General features: G+C 34.7%; 1 protein-coding gene across 10 annotated transcripts in view; it reads right to left on the bottom strand.

Annotated features, from left to right (window-relative positions):
- PIEZO2 (piezo type mechanosensitive ion channel component 2) overlaps positions 1 to 19,034 on the bottom strand; it is a 375,431-nt gene that overhangs the window by 124,674 nt on the left and 231,723 nt on the right. For all 10 annotated transcript variants that reach the window (XM_036229852.1, XM_016119848.2, XM_036229845.1 and 7 more), the window contains exons 6-7: positions 14,541 to 14,751; positions 13,085 to 13,298 (exon numbers count right to left, since the gene is read on the bottom strand). In XM_036229852.1, the coding sequence (XP_036085745.1) occupies positions 13,085 to 13,298; positions 14,541 to 14,751 (425 nt within the window). The remainder of the gene's footprint in view (positions 1 to 13,084; positions 13,299 to 14,540; positions 14,752 to 19,034) is intronic.

The raw sequence follows: 19,034 nt of genomic DNA, 5'->3' as shown, positions 1-19,034 counted from the left end.
GGTATGCTATCTTCACAACTGTGATTGTTGATGGACAAGCTGCAGCCATTTGGATGTTCCTTTCCATTTAACTATGGAAGACACTCTAACCTCTTCTGATGTCACATTTAGGATTCATAAGAGAACATTTATATTCTATGAGCGTTTTAAATATATGGCCTATTTCCTTTGCCTGCATACATTTTCACCTCTGAGAGAAATGTGAAAAATGAGTCAGGACTATGACTTCTAGGGCCAGTTACTTGTCCAGGCTTCCTCCTGTACTGCTTCTTATGACAACAAAACCAAGCTCGACACATACGCCATACAATCTTCTATATTGGAAAGCACAAAATAAAAATTATTAATGCAGGCATTTCTTCTATACACAAATATGTTTCCCTAAGTAACTATAATGTAAACATGGATTTAAATACTTCATTTTAAAGTCCAAATAGTTAATAACGGATAAAGTTACAAAGTGGGAGAGATGGAGACCAATACCAACTAAATGGTTCCTCTGACAAATCAGTTACTATGTTATATGTCTTATACTAGCTCCGCTGGGTGTTTGCTATTGTTTCCATTATACATGAAAATTTTAGGCACAAATGACTGAAAAGGTAGTACGTGATGAGGCTTATGAATTGAGGTCTGCTGGTTTCAAATCATGCCACCCTATTTCTCAGATGCAATAAGTGGTGATATAAGAAAATCCTAAGAGTATCAGAGCACCCTAATAAAAGAGCAGTAGTCATTGGGAAGCTGCATTACAGGACCCATGTATTAATTCAGCCCTTTATTTACTGAGTTCTGACTCTGTGTTGGGCACTATATTTAGTGCTAGGAATGCCTAGGTAAATAAGATACTATTCCTTTTATCAAAGAGCACTGCACTCTAAAGGGAATATCACTCAAATATGGTGAAATGCTTTAAAAAAATTGGCTCTGACTTGTTCACCCCATAGGAAGATGGCTATCAAGGTTTTCCTACCACAGAACTGCTTTTCCTGAATGGTGGGTGATGAGAGATGATGGCTCGCCCCACCACTTCTGGGCAGCAAGACAGTGGAAGTTAACTCTGAAGTGCACAAGAGCTTCTCACTGACCCCACAGGAGAGGATATCACTCCCTAAGAGAATAGTTGCTTGTCTGTTCTTGCATTTTAATTCATAGGAAGGACACTAAAGAGAGCTCTAAACCTTAGTGACCAAGGAGATTCATTTAGTGCCAGAAAGGTCAGAGAAATTTAAGGGGAAAGACTAGATAATCCATTCATGGAGTCATACTCTCACAGAAAAAAAGTAATAAATCTGTAAGATAAGTTGAAGCAAAACTAAATCTACTCAAGGAAGAAAGAAAAATATCTAGAATAGGAAATAATCAGCAGAAGTCTAACTAAAATTCAGATCTTCTCACTTCAAGTCCAGGTAAAATGTTACTATGTTTTCTGGGCTAAAGTCCTAATTTTTTAAGGTTTACATTGTAGGAAATGACCATAACTTTCCACTAAATATTCTTGTAATATGATCCAACAAAAAATATAAGTTGAATGGATTATTCTTGGGAATTTTTTTTTAAGAATTCATAAACATATTTTAACGTATAACATGTATCATGAAAATACAACTCAAAGTAATTTTAAAGAAGGACAAAGTTATCTTCATGACAAAATCCTCTTCCATAAATAAATGTCTAATAAGTAAATGATTGATTTTCCCTGGAATATTTTTATGTTTTATAATATAAAAATAAAATAAAAATGTGATTTGCTTTTTCATGTCATGCATGTCAGTGTCAGATGTAATTAAAAGATTTTGAGGAGTAAAATACTGACTTTGTGGTCACATTAACCAGTTCTAAATCCAACAAATTATGGCAATGGATGTTAGAGCTGTTTCTTTATCATTCAGAGTAGTAGTCCTCAAGAAGGTGACAATAATCATTTTTCATCAATATTAACTTCAGGTATGATTTCTTCCACACTTTTAAGTAAAACCAGTCCTTTCAATAAGAAGTAGTAAAAACCTAGCTCAAAAAGTAAAAAATATATAGTTTGTAAACAAGCACCTAAATACTTGCTTTTGACAATAAAAGGTCCATTTCTCACAAAAGGGAAAACACTGGAATTGAATCCATTAAGTCACTTGAAAAGATATTCTACATAAACAGATTAAATTTGACATCTGGACTAGGCTTATAACTGTTATAGTTGCCAGTTTCTTCCTGACAACTACATTGGGGGACTAGAAACTGGATCCTCTAGAACGTGATAAAACATGCATTTATCTGCCCAATGAATTTTCATGGAGATGTTCAGATTATTACACAACTCCTTCGCATCAGTGATGTCACAGATATACTAGTTAAATATGGGGTATGAGGAGAGCCTAAATGTGAGTTGATAGAGAAAAGGCTCCTTTGTATGTTTGTCAACATAAAGGTCTGGGATGATTGTATAAGGAGACATAAACAACATTCTGAACTTCTGTCATCAGCACCAATAATTACACAGAAATTTGTTTCTTGTCAAGGTGAATAATGGGGAATGGATTAACCTTCTGACTAGACCAATCGAAAATATATGAAACTATGATTTTGTAGATACTGCACATCAGGTAATGAAGAATAGTAATCTCTGAAGAATGTGAGAAAAGAAGATAATCTCTAAAACTGCTCAAGCTTAATGCACTGAGAGTTTCCAGTTTTGAAATTTCCTCCCCCAAAGCTGAGAGAGGAAACCCAAGAAAAGTCTGTGAAGTTCTCTGAGTTGAAGACATGTAGCTTATAGTTGAGGAGAGTTTAGGGATGCTGTGGTAGCTAAATTTTAGAGGACAGAGTACATAAGAGTAAGGAATTATATACACAGAGAAGGCCAGAGACCAAAAGACAGTCATCATTAAACACTCTGCAGAGAATAGTCTAGTGCATGTATGTGAGGAAGCTACTCTAGACTGGCAAAAGAATCACATGTATGTGAGGAAACTAGACTGGTGAAAGAACTACCAGAAGGGATTAGAACTTGGTGTTCATACAGTGCAGGGAAGAATGTGTGTCCCACTAGCCAGAGTAAAAACCCTTATGATCATAGAGCATTGGGTAGAGCACACAGAATACAAAATATTCAGCACTCAACAATGAAAAAATAACAATGTCTGGCAACTGAGTAAACGTTACCAGATATACAAAAATGCAAGCAATTGAAAGAGAAAAATAAATATTGAAACCAACTCAATTTTGGTAGAGATGTTAAATCAGTAATCAAAGTTTGACAGTTATATTTTATGTATACGAAAAGTAAGTAAAGACATGAAAGACATAAAAATACCCTAACTAACTTCTATTGATAAAAACAGTAATGTATGAGAAGAAAAATACAGTGGATGATGTTAACAACGGTTTAGATGTTACAGGAAAAACATTAGTAAATTTAAAGACATAGGAGTAGAAAGTATACAAAATATAGCAAAAAGAGAAAAAAATAACAAAAAGGTAACAGAACACCAGTGAGTTGAGGGACAATTTCAATTGGCCTAACATATATGTTATTGGATACTCAAAAAAGGATGTATATTTGAATAAATATGGCCAAAATATCCCAAATTTGATTAAAAAATATATACGAACAGTTCCAAGAAACAATAAACCTCAACAATAAGAAAAATAAAGAAAATTATACCACACTCAAGTCTACTGATAGTGTGAAAATCTTAAAAGTAAGCAGAAGAAAAAAGAGTTACATACTAAGGAACAATAACAGAATTGCAGATTTCTTGTCAGAGACAATGCAAGTGAGAAGAAAGTGGGCAACATCTTTAAAGTAGTGAAATAACAGTTGTCACCCTAGAAATCTATACCCAGCAAAAATATTACCGACATACTCGTGATATAAAATATGTAAAATTCTTTTATGCAGAAGAAAAATAAGAGATGAAAATGTGGACATATATAAAGTAATAAAGAACATGAGAAATGAGTAAATTTGCTTTTTATTAAAAATTTTCAAAAATATGATTGACTCATTTTAAACAAATATAACAATGGTATAGGATAGGATTTATAACATATATAAAAGTAAAATAAAGTGTATGACAATAGCACAAATGTTAGGAAAGGAAAAATTATAGTTTACCGTCGAACAGTTCCTATACTACATGAATGGTATTGTATCACTTAAATTTGAATTAACGATGCCCTAAAGCAACCATAAATTTAACAAAATAGTTTGTTATAATTCAGCAAGAGAGATAGAAAAATTTAATTTACATAGAAAAAAAGGAGAAAATAATTTGGAAAATAAAAAAAATGGAGACATGCTAGATCTCAACTTAAAATTATTAGTAGTCATATTATTTGTTAACAGTCTAAGTATGTACAATTAAAAGGCAGAGAGTGGATATCAGGGAAGATGCTGGAGTAGAAAGTAAGGCATCTGTGTTAACTATTTGAGACTCTGGAGTTTACTTGAAGGCTTGAAGCTTCCAGAGGAAAGTTGGGCTCAAAAATTAGAGTTAATATTGGTCAAATTCAGCCTTCAGAGGGTGAGCAGCTATCCATCCTCCTTGCTCCAGGCCAGTGTCAGGTAGCAGTATGCATGGCAAACTGCATTCCTTATGTGGCTTGCTAGAGCCAGTGTGTGCAATAAGGACCTTCTCCCCCATGTATCAGAGATAGTATTTGAATTGCAGATTGCTGCTTATGGTCATGAAGAGCAAGTACAGAAACTGGCCACTATTGTCTCAACCTCTACTGACTGAAATAACTTCCAGTGGATTTAAAGGAGCCACATCTTATCTGGGGCTTTTTTTTTTTTTTTTTTTTTTTTTTTACATTCGAGAACAACTGTGTATATAGAGAAATTTATAAAAGTACTATACATGCCTAAGGAAAGAGACAGAGTCAGAAAAGACCAGGAAAGAACCTAAGTTTTCCCTTCAGGCTGATACTCAGCCAAGACACTCTACAACAGTTAAAACAAAACAAAACAAAACAAAACAAAACAAAACAAAATAAGCATGCCATGGGTCTTATTTCCAGAGTTAACATTATAAGAATTAAATCTCCAGTCTTGAACAAAATATCACAAGGCATATGAAGAAACAAGAAAATATGACCTATTCAAAGGCACAAAATAAAATGACAGAAACCATACTGGAAGCCATGCAGACATTGGACTTGCTAGACAAAGACTTCAAAATCTACCTTAAAAATGCTCACGAAGCTAAACAAAGCCATGGACAAAAGTAAGAAACTGAGAATATCAATAAAGAGATAGAAATTATAGAAAAAGACTCCCTCCCCCCCCCTCAAAAAATTCTGGTGTTAAAAAATACAATAATTGAAATAAAAAATGCACTGAGCAGTTCAAAGGTAGATTAGAGTAGGCAGAAGAAAGAATCAGCGAACTTACAGATATGACAATTGAAATGATCAAGTCTGAGAAACAACAAAAAGAATGAAGTGAACAGAGCCTCAGGGACCTGTGGGACACCATCAGGTGAACCAACAAATGCATCGTGGGAGTCCCAGAAGAAGAAGAGAAAGAGAAAAGAGCAGAGAGTAAATTTGAAGCATAAAGGCTATAAATAAATATGATGAAAAACATGTTTTTTCAAAATGATGCATGCTGAGAAAAATTATAATCAAACTGTCTAGATCAAAGAAAGAATCTTAAAATCAGCAAGAGAAAAGTGACTCATCACATACATGCAATCCTAAGTAAGATTATCAGCTAATTTCTCATCAGAAAGCTTGGAGTCCAGAGGCAGTAGGTTGATATATACAAAGTGCTAAAAGAAAACTGTCAACCAGGAGTTCTGGAAAAACTTCCCTTCGAAAATGAGAGAGAAATTAAGATACTCCCAGATAAACAAAAAATGAAGAAGTTCATTACTACCTGCCCTGCAAGAAATGCTATAGGGGGTCCTGCAGGGTAAAATAAAAGAATGCTAGATAGTAACTTGAAACCATATTAAAAAATAAAGATCTCCAGTAAAGGTAAATACATGAGCAATTACAAAACTTAGCAGTATTGTCATTTTGGTTTATAGCTTCACTCTTTAAATTTTCTACATCATTTAAAAAACAAATCAAAAAAATTCTTTCAAGTTTATGTGGAACATTTGCCAAGAGACAATATTCTGGACTACAAAACAAACTATATTCTCTGACAATTAAATTAAAATTAAATTAAAATCAAAAGAGAAATATTTCTGAAAAATCCTCAAATATTTGGAAACCAAGTACATATATAGCCAATAAATGAAAGATGAAATGGAAATGTAAACTAAAAAACATTTTGAGCTGATTAAAACATACCATATCAAGATTTATAGAATGCTACCAATATCGTATTTAAGTGCAAATTTGGATTTTTTAATTAAAGTATTTCTACACATCAATATTAGAAAAAAATCCCAAATCATTGACTTCAATTTCTACCTTTAGAACAGCAAGAAAGAGAAATTTTTTAAAAAGAGTAAATTAAATCCAAAGTTTAATATAATTAAGGCTATTAAACACAAAGAAAGTAGAAGAAAGGAAATTAAAAACATTTGTGTAAAATTAATGAATAGGATATTAAAAAATCAATAGAGAAAAACAAAGATTAGTTCTCTGAATCGATGACAAATTGATAAATTCCAGCTGGACAGAACAGAAAAAAAAGAAGAAAGAAGGCACAAATTACTAATCTCTGGAATAATTAAGTAACATTATTATAGATTCGAAAGGAAATAAGTAAATATTACTAACAACTTATACCAATAAAGTTGACATCTTGCATGCAAAGGTAAATTCCTTGAAAGACACAAACTACCAAAACTTATTTAAGGAGAAGTAACCTGAGTACTAAAGACATCTAGTAAAGACATTGAATTTGTGGTTAAAAACCTTCCCATAAAAAAAACTTCAAGGCTATATGGTTTCCTTGGTGATTTCTGGTAAATACTTTAAGAAGAAATAATAAGAAAACTAAATCAGCTTTTCCTGATCAAAACAGGAAATACTTCTCAAGTCATTCTATGAGGCTAGCATTACTCTCTATAAAAACCAAAATCAACCCAATAAAAGAAAACTACTGTGAATGTGGACACTTTATTTTAAACAAAGGTGCAAAGGTAATTCAGTGAATAAAGTATAGTCATTTTAATAAATGATTCTGGAACTATTTGTTATCTTAGGAAAACAAACAAACAAACAAACAAAAACCTATAACATTTCTAGAAGAAAATACAGAAGAAATCTTCGTGAATTTGGATTAAGCAAATGTTTCTTAACTACCATATGGAAAGCATGATTCATAAGAGAATAACTATAAATTGGACTCTGTCAAAATTTAAAACTCTGCTCTTGCAATGACACTATTAATAGAATGATAATTCACAGACTGGAAAATTATTTTCAAAAACACATATCTGATAAATGACTTGAATCCGGATTTTCTAAACAACTTTCAAAACTTAACACCAAGAAAACAAATAGTGCTGATGCTTTTAAAAAAAAAAAGTTGGGTAAAATATTTTCACAGAAACTTCATCAAAAAGATATACAAATGTAAAATCAGCTAATGAAAAGATTCTCAGCTTCATTAGTCATTAGGGAAATGCAAAATAAAACAAAACCACAATGAATTGCCAGTACGCACTTATTAGAATGCCTAAAATTTAAAAAGATATGGAGGGAGGAGAAGAAGACAATACTATATGAGAACATTTATATAAAATTGTAGAAAATGTAAACTAATCTAGTTACAGATTGCACATCAGTGGTTATCTGGGGATGGGATGAGAAGATGATGAAGGGCAGGAGAGAATGAGTAACAAAGGGTTTGAGGGAACTTCTGGGTTTGATGGATTTATTCATTATCTTGACTGTGATGATAATTTCATGGGTATATTTATGTCACAACTTGTCAAATTGTGCATTTTAAATATATGCACTTTATTCCATATCAATTATACCTCAGGAAAGCTATTAAGAAAAACAATTACAATATTTACACTAATGAGTAACAAGTTTATGAAAATGACAAATTTTCTAAGCAAAAAGCGTTTTTACAGAAACTCCGAAAGAGAAAAATCAAAGCATTTTTGTTTCTCATTTTCAGAGCTGATCTCTCATTCTTGTGTCTGAGTTGCTTAGAATTAAAAAGGAGATACAATAGCAAGTTACTGCATAAGCAACATTCTGAACTGCAATAAGCCAAGCAGTTCTGAGGCAATAGTGTTCACTAGATTTATTCTCAAAATACTTTACGAGTCAGCCAGATCAGCTTATTTACAACCAAACTGAAAATTAATGAGGTGTTGCTGCAATCATTTAAAATCCAGACCATGGATGAGAATTTTAACTCTAATAAACAAGATAGTCACACTTTCCAATAAAATGTGTGATAGTTAAATAATTGTTTTGTCCAAAATACCTCTTTTCAAAAGATCACTTCAGATTTAATTTTTCATAAGCTGTTATCTTAGCTTGAAGGAACAGTCCATTTTTCTACCGCAAGAAAATCTACCATCGTTAATTTCCTATTAATTTTTAAAGTTGAAAGAACCTAAATGTACCATTCCAGCAGTTTGCAATATATTCATTAATACCAATCATTTGTTGCAAATTTAGGAAAATTCACCTAGGAAGTATTCACTGCAGCCTGGGGCATGATAGACACTGCTTCAGATACTGAGGGAACACAAAGGTAAATTAGATGTGGTTCCTGCCTTTGATTCCTAGGTGAATCCTCTAACACTGCTCTTTGCCTGGATCCAATGCTATGTTTCTAAAATGACTAACTCAGGCCATCATCATTAGGTCCACACCAATCAGCTGCTTCATGTCGCTATGGCTACAGATGTTTCTCACATGGGCTCGAATTATAGCATTTGTGGACTTCTGGGACAAATCTATGGTGAAGATATTATTATTATAATTATCTCCATTTTATATACATATGATTTCAACTTAGGTTTGCTTAACAAATATATATATATTAGAAATATATATATATAAATAAATATGAGCTTTTCCTTCACTAAACATAATGCATTTTCTTATCATTAGGATTTATTGAAATAGACATAAAAAGGATAACATTTATTTAATAGAGAATCTCACTTTCCTAGAGAATGGCCTGAGAAGTTCTCTCATTCCTTCCTACCCTTGCATTTTCCAGCTTCATTATTTAAGGTGAGAAAAGCAGCAAAACAACAAATTGAGTCTGGGCAAACAAGTCTAATCCTGGCAGTGACTCCTGTGAGTATTCTAAAGAGTTTTAGGAGTTTGAATGTAAGTCAGTCAAAGATTAGAAGAGGCATTTTAAAGAATTATTCAGTCACATACTCATCTCAAAGCTTAATGTACACAAAATGTTCATTAATAGGGTTGAGAAATAGATTTATGAGTTCCAAGTATCAACATCATGATTAAGAAAGCAATAGGCAGTCTATGGCCGTGCTACCCTGAACAAGCCCCAAACCATCTGATCTCGGAAGCTAAGCAAGGTTGAGCCTGGTTAGTACTTGGATGGGAGACCACCTAGGAAAACCAGGTGCTGAAGGCATAAAAAATAAAAAAATAAGGGATTGTAAACTGACAAGGTGCTTGCAATCTGTGAGGTCAACCAAGGGTTGCCTCGCCTAAAAAAAAAAAAAAAAAGAAGAAGAAGAAGAAGAAAAAAATAAAAAGAAAACAATAGGTATTTCAGTCTCCTGCCATACCCTTCACCTGGCCTATGTCAGAACTTTCAATCTATGTAACTCAAGATTGAAAAACAAAGAACCAACTTTTGGGGGGTTTTTTTAGATCAGTTTACCTCAGAATTACTTTTGGTACCATTTTCATAAAGAAACAGTCAGTGCTGTAGTAGTGTGCTGCCAAACTATTAAAATTGGCTTTCAATTTGTGTCACTAAAAAGTAATTTATAGCATTCAAACTTATTTTAAAGTTTTTCAAGGTGTCTCACATTCATGATAATTCAGAACAAATCAGGTTCACTTGTCTTTGTCTCCTACTCTGAGCCCTCTGCACATTTAATGCAGAAAACCCACAGGACACAAGTTGTCTAAGACTTACTTCATAAACATGGCTACCTTTCAGGTAGGAAAACAAGTGAGGATATGCACGTGTATAATTGGAGGAATCTGAATATTAGCCACCACCTTTAATTTAAGGTGTTTGCTGTCTACGGAAATTCCCTATGAAAATATAAAACCATTGGAAAGAACTACACTTTAACTTAGCTAAGCCAAATGTTGTTTAATTCACCATTTTTCTTAGGGATACCTGCCAGAATAGTTGAAATAAGGGTCTATTCTATTAAACAAACTATGTCAAATAGTATAGTATTGGTCCTACATTTACGTATGTGGATTTGTTTTGAAGTTTTGTTTTGCTGGGTCAAATTCATAAAAGTGGTCACTAATTTTTTTCCATAATTATAGTATACTACTGCATTTCACAGTTAGCAAGAATAATCCTTCTTTCAAACACAGTATCTATGATTACAAAATTTGTGACAAATGCCCATGAAAGATGATTTTTTTTTTTGCTAGTTTGAATTTTTTCTTCCAACTCAGAATTTGGAGTTAATAACAATGTATTGAAGTTATGCCTTATGAAAAAGCTATGGTTTTAAATATATAAATTTCCAAGCTTTCTGGGACTGAAATGCAATATCCTATTAGCACCAAGTTAATGGGTACAATCTATAACAAGGCTGTTTATATATACTTGTATATTGCATCGTGTAGCCCAAACTATTTATACCCTGATAAGCAAGCTAACTTCTAATGATTTACTCTATGAGATTATAGTAATAGACTTTTTGCATTGTTTAAAGGGATTATCTACAAAATGTTTATAACAACTTACACTGTAATTTTAAATTTGTGACTATTTAAGTGAAAAATAAATATAAACATAAGATATTACACTATAGGATTGAAATTATCTACACCCTAAATTGGCAAGCCAGGTTCACTACATCTTTGGGTATAGCTTCAGCCCGTAATGGTTTTTATATTTTTAAGCTGTTGGGAAAATATATATATATAATGAAATGTCAAAATAATAAGAAATCAAAATTTTGTTTGCCTCAAGCAAAGTTCTACTGAAAAATGGCCACATTAATTCTTTTAAATCTTGCCTATGGCTGTTTTTGCACTGTGATGGCTTCTTGGAAGAATTGCAACACAGACCATAGGCTTGAAAAGTCTTAAACTATTTTACCAACTGATTCTCTACAGAAAACGGGTTGTCAAGGTGGTTCTAAATATTCTTTGTATTTCCTATCATCAGTCTCTAGATGGCAGAAAAGATCCTCAAACTGGGGGTGAGGATGAGGGGCATTACTGCCTTGGAGAAGATATTTGCATGTCTAATTAAATCATCCCCTAAAAGCCAGCCCTTTCATCAGTACAAAATATTTACTTCTATATGTATTCTATTAATTAACCAAACATTAGTCTAAAAGAAATCAAAAAATTCATTTAGCCTAAAAGTAATGTCTATACTAAAATTTAGCATTTATTCATTCCTGCCTAAAATAAGTATTACATAAATCTGCACCATTACAGAGGCTTCTCTATTGAAGTACAATTGACACACGAAATTATAATTTATTTAAAGTATACAACTTGATGGTTTGATGTAAGTATACATTGTGAAATAATTACTTCAATCAATCACCACCTCACAAAGCTCCGTGTGTGAGAATGTTTAAGATCTATCCTTTTAGCAAATCTCAAGTATTATTAACTATAATGAGCCTGCTGTACATTAGACCCTAAGAACTTATTCATCTTATAATTCTATACCTTTTATCAACCTCTCCCTATTTCTCCTACCCCAATACCCTGGCAATCGCCATTCTACTCTCTGTTTCTATGAATCTGAATTTTTTGTTTAGGTTCTATCCATATATGTGATACCATACAATGTTTGGTTTCTCTGACTTATTTCACTTAGCATAATGCCTTCAAGGTCCAGCCATGTTTCTACAAATGACAGGATTAGAGATTTGTCCCCAAATCAGAGTATAATCTAGAGCCACATTTGCGCTGATTTTAGAGAAGACCAGATCATTTGCCTTGTAGAATCCACATTCTGTATTTTTCTGGCCATTTTCTTGTGGAGTCACTTAAGTTACTTTTCTATTCTTTATATTTCCTGTAAATTGGAAATTAGGTCTGAAAGCTTAACAATATGATGATGTACACCTCATATGCATCATATCTGGAAGTGTGAAATGTTGATTGAGCTATCCCACTTTTGGTAATGTCAGTTTCGATCAGTTGGTTAAGGTGTTGACAACAATTGCAAAGGTTTGATTTTTCTTTTGCAATTAGCAAATAATCAGTGAAGTTATACTTTGTCATTATTGCAAACATCTTGACTTCAGCAATCTTTTTAAGTAATGATTTTAGTTTGCAGCTAGAAACAAGTACTTCATTAAGAATTGATAAATGGCAATTTTCTAATTCTATTATTCCTTTCCCTTTCATTAGCTGGTGTTATTCTGTAAAGAGTTTTCTCTCATTAAAAAAATAAACTAGAGTTCCTTCTGAAAAGTCAAAGTAAATGCTACATTCTTTATCTTTAATTCCCATTTCACAGTAAAGAGTTAGTGTAATAATCATCTCCATTTGAAGCAAATTAGATTTCTCTCTCTCATCATGGATTCATGTATTTTTATTTTTCTAATTTTTAGAACCAACCGGTTATTTACTGTTATTATTTTTGATGCTCAATCTGTCCTTTATTTGGCCCATGAGAGCTCCTTTGAGCTGGTTGCTTCAATAGGTCATTATTATACTTTAATATAAAATGTTCTTCTTAGAACTCTTTCAGCAGTTCACACCACGTGTCTGTTCTACTTGTTACAAACAGCAGCATCTCCATCTGAAGAAACCTTCTACTTCCTTTTAGATTGTGCTACTCAATAAATTTAAAGGGCTAGACTGCTTCTCCCACCCCCACCAACACATCTTTTGGCATCAAGAAGAACCCCTGCTTAACACATCTATTGGTATCAAGAAGAACCCCTGCAAATTCAAACAAGATCATAAAGGGGGTCACTTCCTCTCAAAATATCTAAAAGAGTTCTCTTACCTTGCATAGTAGTCATTGGGTGGAACTGCTTCTTGAAAGAACTGGAACTGGTATAAATAAAGTCCAATCAAGTGTCCCGCAGTGAAAATAGCCAGCAGAACACAAAGACAGCTGAACAGCAATGGATCAAATGTCCGGCACCAGGACCACCAGGTGCACAGACCCAAAAATACAAAGAAGTAGACAGATGAGGTCAAAGATGGCAGCATCATACCTAAGGAAGAAGAAACGCAATCATGAAAAATTGCATAGAACTAAAAAATCATTTACCGCTCAGTAATTGCAAGTATTAGAGATGAAGTAAATTTTGTTTGTGTGCTTTTAGGTATTGATAAGGTTTTAAAAATATTTATCGTATTTAATTTATAAAATTAAAATTAATGCCATTTCATTGTGAATAAAAGTCACACATAAAGTGATATTTATAAAAATGGGAAAATACCAGATGATGAAGGAATTTTACCTTTGGTGTGTAAGCCGAGTAAACATCTACATTTCATAGCAGTAGAATTGGCATATTTACTTGCATGTTTCCATTTTCTATGTCTCCTTAAAATTTTTCAGGACTACTTATATGTCCATTCCAACTTTCCCTAATACTATTTTTAAAATAATGACTTTTTTTTTGGTTAACTAAGAGTCATAATACTATTGCATTCTGAGGCAGTTAAGGTCTCACTGAAACTTTGTCCTATGTAATGAAATTTGATTTGCACCAACACCAAAATAGGAAATGTAAAATTAAATAATTCATTTATAGGCATATAAAAACTATTTTGGGGAGCATTTTGAAATGACTCATTAAAATATGGGGTTATATTTCTTGAGAAAGTATATTCTCTTTTCCACTTTTTAATTTTCCTATTAAAAACAGGTAAGTCATTGCATCTTGTGAAATTTCAACTAAGCAATATGCAATAAACTTCATAGTAGCTCTGGGGCAGTGGTGAACAGAGAAATGGAAGGAGAGAAAATACTGAGATAACAGTATTATGGAATAAGCAGTCTGTAGCCAAAATTTAAAGGAAGTGAGTGTCTGTGCTGGAAGATTACAATCTAACTTAGGAATAAAAATAGTGAATCTGGGAGATTTACTAATGAATCTGTGTAAACAGGCTTTCAGAACATACATGTGCAGCTCTAGATAGGTACAGTTAAGTTGTTCATTGTAGCAGGTCACCATTCATAGCCTCTAAGGTAGGAGAATAGTTTTTCTGATCTACTCATAGAAAATGCTGTCAATTAACAGATATGGAAGAAGTTAACAAGAACCATCTAAAAACATAAAAACTAGAATTGCACTGGGAAAATTATTTTTGTGTGTATGGTTTGTATGTGTGGCCACTTTTACAAAAGCTACAGTTATTATTTTGGTGTCATGGAATATAATTGTTTCCTTTGACCATTTCTTTCATTATAAGTTTCACTTGTGTTTCACCCGGTATTGGAAACTCACCTGATGAACCAAGTAAAATTGTCACAACAACTTTTCCAGCTGTGGTTATCATATTGCCAATAAACTCCTTAAGCTTGGAAGCCACAAAGGCAAGCCTGCGGAATATTTTCAATTTTGTGCTTTCTTCCATTTCGCCTTCAACACCACCTCCTTCATCTAAATCCTCTTCATAGATCAGTGCCTCTTCTGGATCTATTTTTTCTCCTCCAGCCTAAGTAAATAATAATAATGATAATAATAAAAGAAGAAAATGAAGCAGTCCACAACTCTGCCCATCCACCCAGCAGATCTTATGGTTTGTAACTTGTGGGTCAGGAAATGAGGTGATTTCACAAATCAGGAAAAAAATGCAACCACTTAAGTCTCCCCAGGTCTCTGATAGTCCCTGTATAAGCCCAAAGAACTCTGATCTTTCTGAAAGAGGAAAACAGAAAACATCACTAATTATAGGGTCCCTAATAGCATGCCATCGTACCTACATGAGCTCATTTTTTTTTTTATAGACAGAACAAGAAACTGTCTGAAACACCTATTAATAACCTTAGCTTTCATAAATCTGGGTTTAGTTCCTCAAATTTGCAGAGTTTGTCAGCAAAATAATGGGAGTTCTGATTATGTATCCACGGCTTTAACTGAGAGAGTAAGCAAATCAGTGCTTAGGAAATCCTTCTTCCTGAAGTTTATCTTTGTTCACTATTTTAGTATTTCCTGACCATGAGAGGATGGGCTACTTGGCTAGTTGGCTAAATATGCTTATCTTTCCTATCTTATCCTTTTAGAGAATAATATACTGGTTTATTCCTGGATAGTTCAGCATCTCAGTATAATTATTAGAGATTTATGGAAGAAACACATGTACAGAACATACACATTCTTTCATGTATTATTTTAAACTGGGTATACTAGGGTGTTTTTGTTTGTTTTGTTTTTAAAGATTACATAGGATTTATTTTTGGAGGCTAATTAGAATCTTTTCCTAGAAGAGTTGGGATTTTTTTTTAGAGGAACTATAAATATAAACTATCACCTTAAGACAAGGCTATTTCAGATGCATGAAACTTTGTTTGCATTTGCCTTTTTAAGGCTTAAAGAGTAGAGCCTGGCCTCTCCATTTTCCCATTTTAAAGGTTGGTTTTTTTTTTTTTTTTGATACACCTTGTTCAGATATTTATATAACATTCACTGATGGTATCTGAACCTCTAACAATGCACAAGTTCACTGGAGGAAGGCAAACATAGGAAGACTGCTACAAAGTTCAGGTAAGTGCTGAATGACCTTGAGGACTCAGATCTTCTGTTTGTCTAGGACCACTGGTGACTTAAGTTGGCTATTGATAAAACCAAGGCTACAGGATGCACCCTTATCCCCTTACGCCCACACACACCACACACACATACACACTTAATCCTGGGCATCAAGGTTATATGCCCATCACATCTGTATTTTTTCCTGAAGAAAAAGGAGTGTGTCACACTTATTCATTAAGATTTTTCTATGTGTTCAAGGCCTAATGTGTGCTAGTATCTCTAGAAAGAGATATAGCAATAACCATGTAAACAAGTAAAAAATGAACAAGCTATCTCGTAGTGATAAATGCTATTCAGAGAATTAAAATGGGGTTATGTGATTGTGAGTGACAGGGTAGATATTTGATATTCTGAGGTCAGAGAGTGCCTCTCTGAAGAGTTGACATTTAAGCTAAGATCTGAATGTCACAAAGTCACCAGCCATGTGAACATCCTAGGCAAGGACATTCCCGGCACAGAGAAGAGCTAGTTGAAGTTCCATGGTGGATTCAGGAAGAAGGCATATGTCCCCAGACCTACTTCTTCCACCTCTGGCTGGTATAACAGCCTAACTATCTAAAGGCCACCTACAGAACAGGCACTTGAGACCCCCACCCCTCACCTGGCTATGTATGAGCTCCACATGGTGAGGTACCAGGGAAAAGGACAGTCTCAGTTATCCTCCCCTCTCCCTAGCATCACTTCATGAACAAATATGCTTTGCCATCTCACCTGGAAAAACATACCCCTTCCAACCCACATTTGCCTTGAAAAGCAAAACTCTAAATTTGGCTAAGTGCGTGGCGCCACTTCTCCCACACTTAATTTCTCTGGAACCCACTATAACAAGAATTTGCCAACCTCTCCACTTAGTGAGGGGTACAATGATTAGTTTCACAAGGTAATTCTAAGAGACACTGCAGTTAGGAGGTCACTGCTGTGGTCAAGGAAAAGTGAGTAGTGGAGCTAAAGAGAGGTTCCCACCTTTGCAGTATGTCTTGGAGGTCGAGTCAACAGGACTAACTTGTAAATTGATGTGGAGGGAGGAGAGATAGAAGAGAATCAAAGACAGTTCCTACATTTTTGTCCCTGTTGATGAGATGGGGACAATCATGAGGGCAGTGGGTTGGAGAAATTCAATTCTGAGAGGCCTTTCAGGCATTCTGGTTGGAGAGCAGCTAGTATGGAAAGCCGAAGTGCTATAGAGAGGTAGGAACTGAAGGGCCGCATTTGAGGTTCACTGGCATGTAGATTATTTTTAAAGTCAGGAGTCTGATGTGATTACCTGGAGAATATACAGAAGTTGCCATCCCTCAGGTGCTGCCACACCCTGGGACCAACCTATCTCTCCAACCTAATCCTCATCTCTGCCTAGAAGCATCATATGCAGGAAACCACATGGGGAACCAAATCCACAGGTTCTCTTTGCCTTGGAACATGCTATTTCCTTCTCAGATACTAAGGGCCCGACACACACATCAGCTCTTCCTTCTGCCTGTTCCATCTCCCCCCAGCAGTATTAGCAGGGGGAGATCAATCTAGTGACACTGTTGCTATGGCACCCATACCACCATCCACAAAAAAATCTGCTCATGGGGCATCTTCTACTCAATATCCCCTTATGACAGGTGAGCAAGCCATAAAAAATCCTCCTTGAATAATATTGAAGAGGAAAATTTGACCAAAACCCTCATACTTGATAAAAGAGACAGACAGAAAGAACACAGCTAGAGCCACCCGGGTTAGTCAGAAACATGCTTGGAAGTTTCACAATGACTTGTTATTCAATTATAGAATTGCTAAGGATGTAGATTAAATCAAGTAGAAATCTCTGGTCAAGAACTTTTGTGAGGTTAAACAAATGCATTTCCCTGACTTCTCATAGACGGGACTGAGACTCCTGTGATTTTTATAAACATACCACAGAACTTGAGGTTTTTCAGCATTTTTGTACCAAAATCCCTAAGGCCCTCACTTGGAAATCCTTTCTAAACCTGTCAAGCTGAAAAAGGGCCAACGGTGAGATGGGTTTGACTCTGTGAGCCCCTACTGTCCAGGCTGGGGCCAGAACTACCATTAGTCACATCAGGCCGGCTTATTAACAGACAGGCTTTCTCCTCTAAATGATTCATCCACTGATGCTCTAGAAGCGTGCCCACTCACCCTAGCACATTTATTAAGAAGCTGCCTTACTGGTCAGAGTTGTAATCTGTCCCTGCATTGGAACACAATTTGATTCTGGCCTTGAAACTAAAAAGGAGTAGCTGTAAATACAGATGGTTGGTCCTTTAGCTATCTAAGAAATTAAAGAGAATCCTTCACTGTTTAGAAAGCCACATAAAATATTACAGATTATTATTGTCCACGTCAAAAATTTAAAACTTATTGGAAGTTTAGGTCTTTTAACTTGCCTTCTTTGAAAGTTCCTGACTTCCGAATACACCCACATCTCTCATGGCAGCATCTCTTATTTCACAGGAGGAAGCTTTAGGCAGTACAGGCTCAGCTGTGTGCAGGTCAGACTAGTCTCTGAACTGGCTTAGGGCCTAAACATGGAGCATCTGCATCTCATCCCACATCTGCCTCTCCTGACAGCCCCAACCCATCAGTCATAGCATTAGTAATCATTTCCACTCAAATTTGGACAGCAATGATACAATAAATTACTTTTGGTAGAACACAAACATCCGCATTTCTTTACCTCCAAGCACTAAAAGATTCAACCTGGGTTGGAATAAATACCAAGGATTGCCTAGGAATCTTTAGGAGATTATCAAGCTCCATCCAAAATTTCCTATATCAGAAATTCTAGGAGTGAATCCGGGATCTGCATGAGTAAAGAGCTGCTGCAGGGGACTGTGAAGCAACCAGCCTAGTACCCATGCCTGGCTGGCATCAGCCACCACTGAGCCATTGATTCTACATTCAGCCAACAAGGCAAAATCTGAAATATTTTGATTTACTCATATCCTATGCGGACTCCCTTAATTCAAAAATATATTGTAGTGATTTATGTGTGGAGCCTCCTTTAGGTGTCAGTCAACCTTCTGATGTTAGACCAGAGCTTTTTATGTAGCTGAGTCCATTTTCCTCTTTGTGGTTAAAATCAAGCTACTAAAAACATTTCAAAGGGCGTGTATTAAAGTCACAAATAGTCAATCAAAAGATCTAGGAGGCAAAGGGAGCATTTTTCTAAAGTGCGTTTTT

Source organism: Rousettus aegyptiacus, unplaced genomic scaffold, assembly GCF_014176215.1.
Source record: "Rousettus aegyptiacus isolate mRouAeg1 unplaced genomic scaffold, mRouAeg1.p scaffold_m13_p_12, whole genome shotgun sequence".
Classification (NCBI taxonomy): domain Eukaryota; kingdom Metazoa; phylum Chordata; class Mammalia; order Chiroptera; family Pteropodidae; genus Rousettus; species Rousettus aegyptiacus.
The sequence above is the reverse complement of the archived record's forward strand: the minus strand, read 5'-3'. Positions and strand labels throughout refer to the sequence as shown.